Genomic DNA, 2,998 nt, shown 5'->3' with positions numbered 1-2,998 from the left:
CTAGGGAGGTAAAAAATTGTTGTAAGGAGACTCAGGTAGAAGGTTGGGCATCTGAGATTTGAACTGAAGCCTGTATTTTCAACCACTATATAGCATTTTGTTTCACTTCACCATAGATTTTGGTAGAAATGTGGATTTGGGAGAACTTGGTGACTCAGGGGTTGCTGTTTAAGAACATTTCTCTAATTAATAGCTCAGGGGATTTGGAATGAATTGAAAGTTATCACCAACACCTGGCTTAGCCACCAAGGAAACCCAGATAATTCAAAATACCAATGGCTTTATATAAAAGGCTGTTTATTAAAAATATTATATATTCTTCAAGATTTTCTGTGGTTCTGGAAATTTTCTCTCACAATCAGTCCCATACAGTTTGTTCATTAAGTCCTCCTTCTGTTCAGAATTATTACTGCACATAAAACATGTGAATACATCACATCATGTTTGTACCCTAAATAGTAATTGGTATTCTGCAATGAATTAAGGTTATTACGGAACTATGTACAAGTATTCAGATTTCCAAAATGTCCTAGGTTCCATTGAAGTTGAGGCTGTATTCAAATTCAGTTTGTTGTTACCTTGAATCCATGTGTAGATTTTTGATAGGGTCGTTTATTCCTAGTTAGTTGCAAAAACTCATAATCTGGAACCTTCTGGGTATAAAACTGTATTGCTACTTTATATTCCTTTTCACTTTATGAATGAGGCATCCATGGCTTATGTGGGAAAAAATGCAAAAATTTGGGGAAAAGTTAAACAAATGAAGTCATATCACAGAATTTATCCTTTATAATACCTAACAAAGGAGACAAAAAGATGAAAATGAAGTCAAAATAGAAAGAAATTACTGGAGACTCTCAAAGAGAGAGTGTGGCAATCTCAGCCATTAACATAAAAACATGTCAGCTATGAAAACTGCCATTTGTTTAGGAGGAGTGAGAGGAGTCTGACTTTGCCTCTAGAAATTTCTTCTAACCAAAAACTTCTAGATAATGGAGGTGTAAATTGACAAAATCTTGAGCATTTTTACCTCACTTGAGGAAAAGTGGACCAAATGCCTTTTTGTGTTTTATGGAAGAATGAAGTTGCAATGGCTTCAACTGAAAGATAAAGAAAAAGGTAAGGAGAATAAAAAATATCGACACTTTGAAAGAAGCATCAGAACTCCCTAATCAAGACTAATGCCCCAGCTAGATTTCCTTTAAAACAATGCTAATAATATACCTGCCTTTCTTAAAACTACTGGGGACTCGTCAATGTCCAACTAACTCCACACTTTATAATAAATACCTTTATGAGCTGGCCTCTCTCACTGTAATTTTTTATATTCCCATTCTTCTAAATGAGCAATCTGTTTTGCCTCTTAAATTTCAAGTAATTTCCAGAAAACAGTTAATGCTTCCCAATTACTCTATTTTGGGAGTTTCATTCATCCTTCTCTAATAACACCATATTATTTTATTTTCTGTAAACTTATGACATCAATTTACAGTTTCTACACATTCCTATCACACTATACCATTGATTCCTTGAAATTAGGACTTTAGGTCTTTCATATTTTTATCCTCAAGTGCCAATGCAGCACTTGAAATAGAGTAGACACTGAATACATATTTATTAAATGAAACATATTTTCCTGGAAATATATCTTCTTTTTTAAAGCTTCACAATCTTTTTGATGGTGTCTTTGAATGCTTGCTTCACTTGCTGATTTCTTAGCGTGTAAATGAAGGGATTCAGCAACGGAGTAATTGAAGTAATGAGGACAGCTATTGCTTTGTTGAAAGAACCTTCTTCTTTTGCAGAAGGATTAATGTACATAAACATGCAGCTGCCATAAGAGAGAGAGATGACAATCATGTGGGAGGAGCAAGTGGAAAAAGCCTTTGTCCTTTGCTGGGCAGAAGGGATCCTCAGAATGGTCCTGATAATAAATGTGTAAGAGAGAGTCACCAGCACCAGAGTAACCACCAGAGTCACAACTGCCAAGAAGATGACCATCAGTTCTAAGAGGCTTGTGTCTGAGCAGGCAAGCTCCAGGAGGGGACCATAGTCGCAGTAATAGTGATTCAGAACATTGGAGGCACAGAAATCCACCTGGCTCATCAGGAAGATTGGGGGAAAGATAGCTAGGAATCCCCCAAGCCAGGAGCAGAACACAAGCTGGATGCAGACTCTGCTGTTCATGATGGTCAGGTAGTGCAGGGGTTTGCAGATGGCCACATAGCGGTCATAGGACATAGAAGCCAGGAGGTAAAACTCCGTTGCCCCAAGAAATATAGCAAAAAAAATACTGCATCAAGCAGCCAGCAAAGCTGATGACTTTATTTCCTGTTGTCAAGCTGGTCAGAAATCTGGGAATAAAAATGGATGTGAAGCAAACTTCTAAGAAGGAGAAGTTTCGGAGGAAGAAGTACATGGGGGTCTGGAGGTGGGGGTCTACCAGAGTGAGAATGATGATCGTCAGATTTCCTAGGACACTTAGCAGGTAGGTGAGGAACAGAAAGATGAATATCACCACCTGGAGCTCAGGTTGATTTGTGAGCCCCAAGAGAATAAACTCAGTAAATGTGGTTCGGTTTTTCATTGTTGACCTTTAGGGGCTCTAAAGGGAAAAGGTGAGAATGATGAAAACCAAAGTTTCTTGAGGTAGGAGAGGTAAAGCTGATTGTAATTGACCAAATCAGGTCAAATATAACTTTCCATTCAATTGGCCCAAACCTGTGTCCTGCTGGACTGGACTGGACTCCAGGGATGTCCCATATCTTGTGTAAGTGACCTTCATTCCCAGTCTTTGTGGTTTTCTTTTTATTTTTTACTTCGGGGGCCACACTCATGGCATATGGAAGTTCCCAGGCCAGGGGTCGAATTGGAGCTCCAGCTGCCAGCCTCCCCCACAGCCACAGCAACATGGGATCCGAAGCACATCTGAGACCTAAACTACGTATGGATCACAGCAATGCTGGATCCTCTACCTACTGAGCGAGGCCAGGGCTTG

At 39.2% G+C, this 2,998-nt stretch overlaps 1 protein-coding gene across 1 annotated transcript; it reads right to left on the bottom strand.

Annotated features, from left to right (window-relative positions):
• Positions 1,530–2,588, bottom strand: LOC100155548 (olfactory receptor 6C4-like). Its single transcript, XM_013997615.2, is given in 2 exon segments — positions 1,530–2,289; positions 2,291–2,588. Coding segments are annotated over 2 exon segments (930 nt in total). The 5' UTR covers position 2,588; the 3' UTR covers positions 1,530–1,656.

The sequence above is a fragment of the Sus scrofa genome, chromosome 5 (assembly GCF_000003025.6).
Source record: "Sus scrofa isolate TJ Tabasco breed Duroc chromosome 5, Sscrofa11.1, whole genome shotgun sequence".
Classification (NCBI taxonomy): domain Eukaryota; kingdom Metazoa; phylum Chordata; class Mammalia; order Artiodactyla; family Suidae; genus Sus; species Sus scrofa.
Note: the sequence above shows the minus strand (reverse complement) of the source record. Positions and strands in the feature narration are given on the sequence as shown.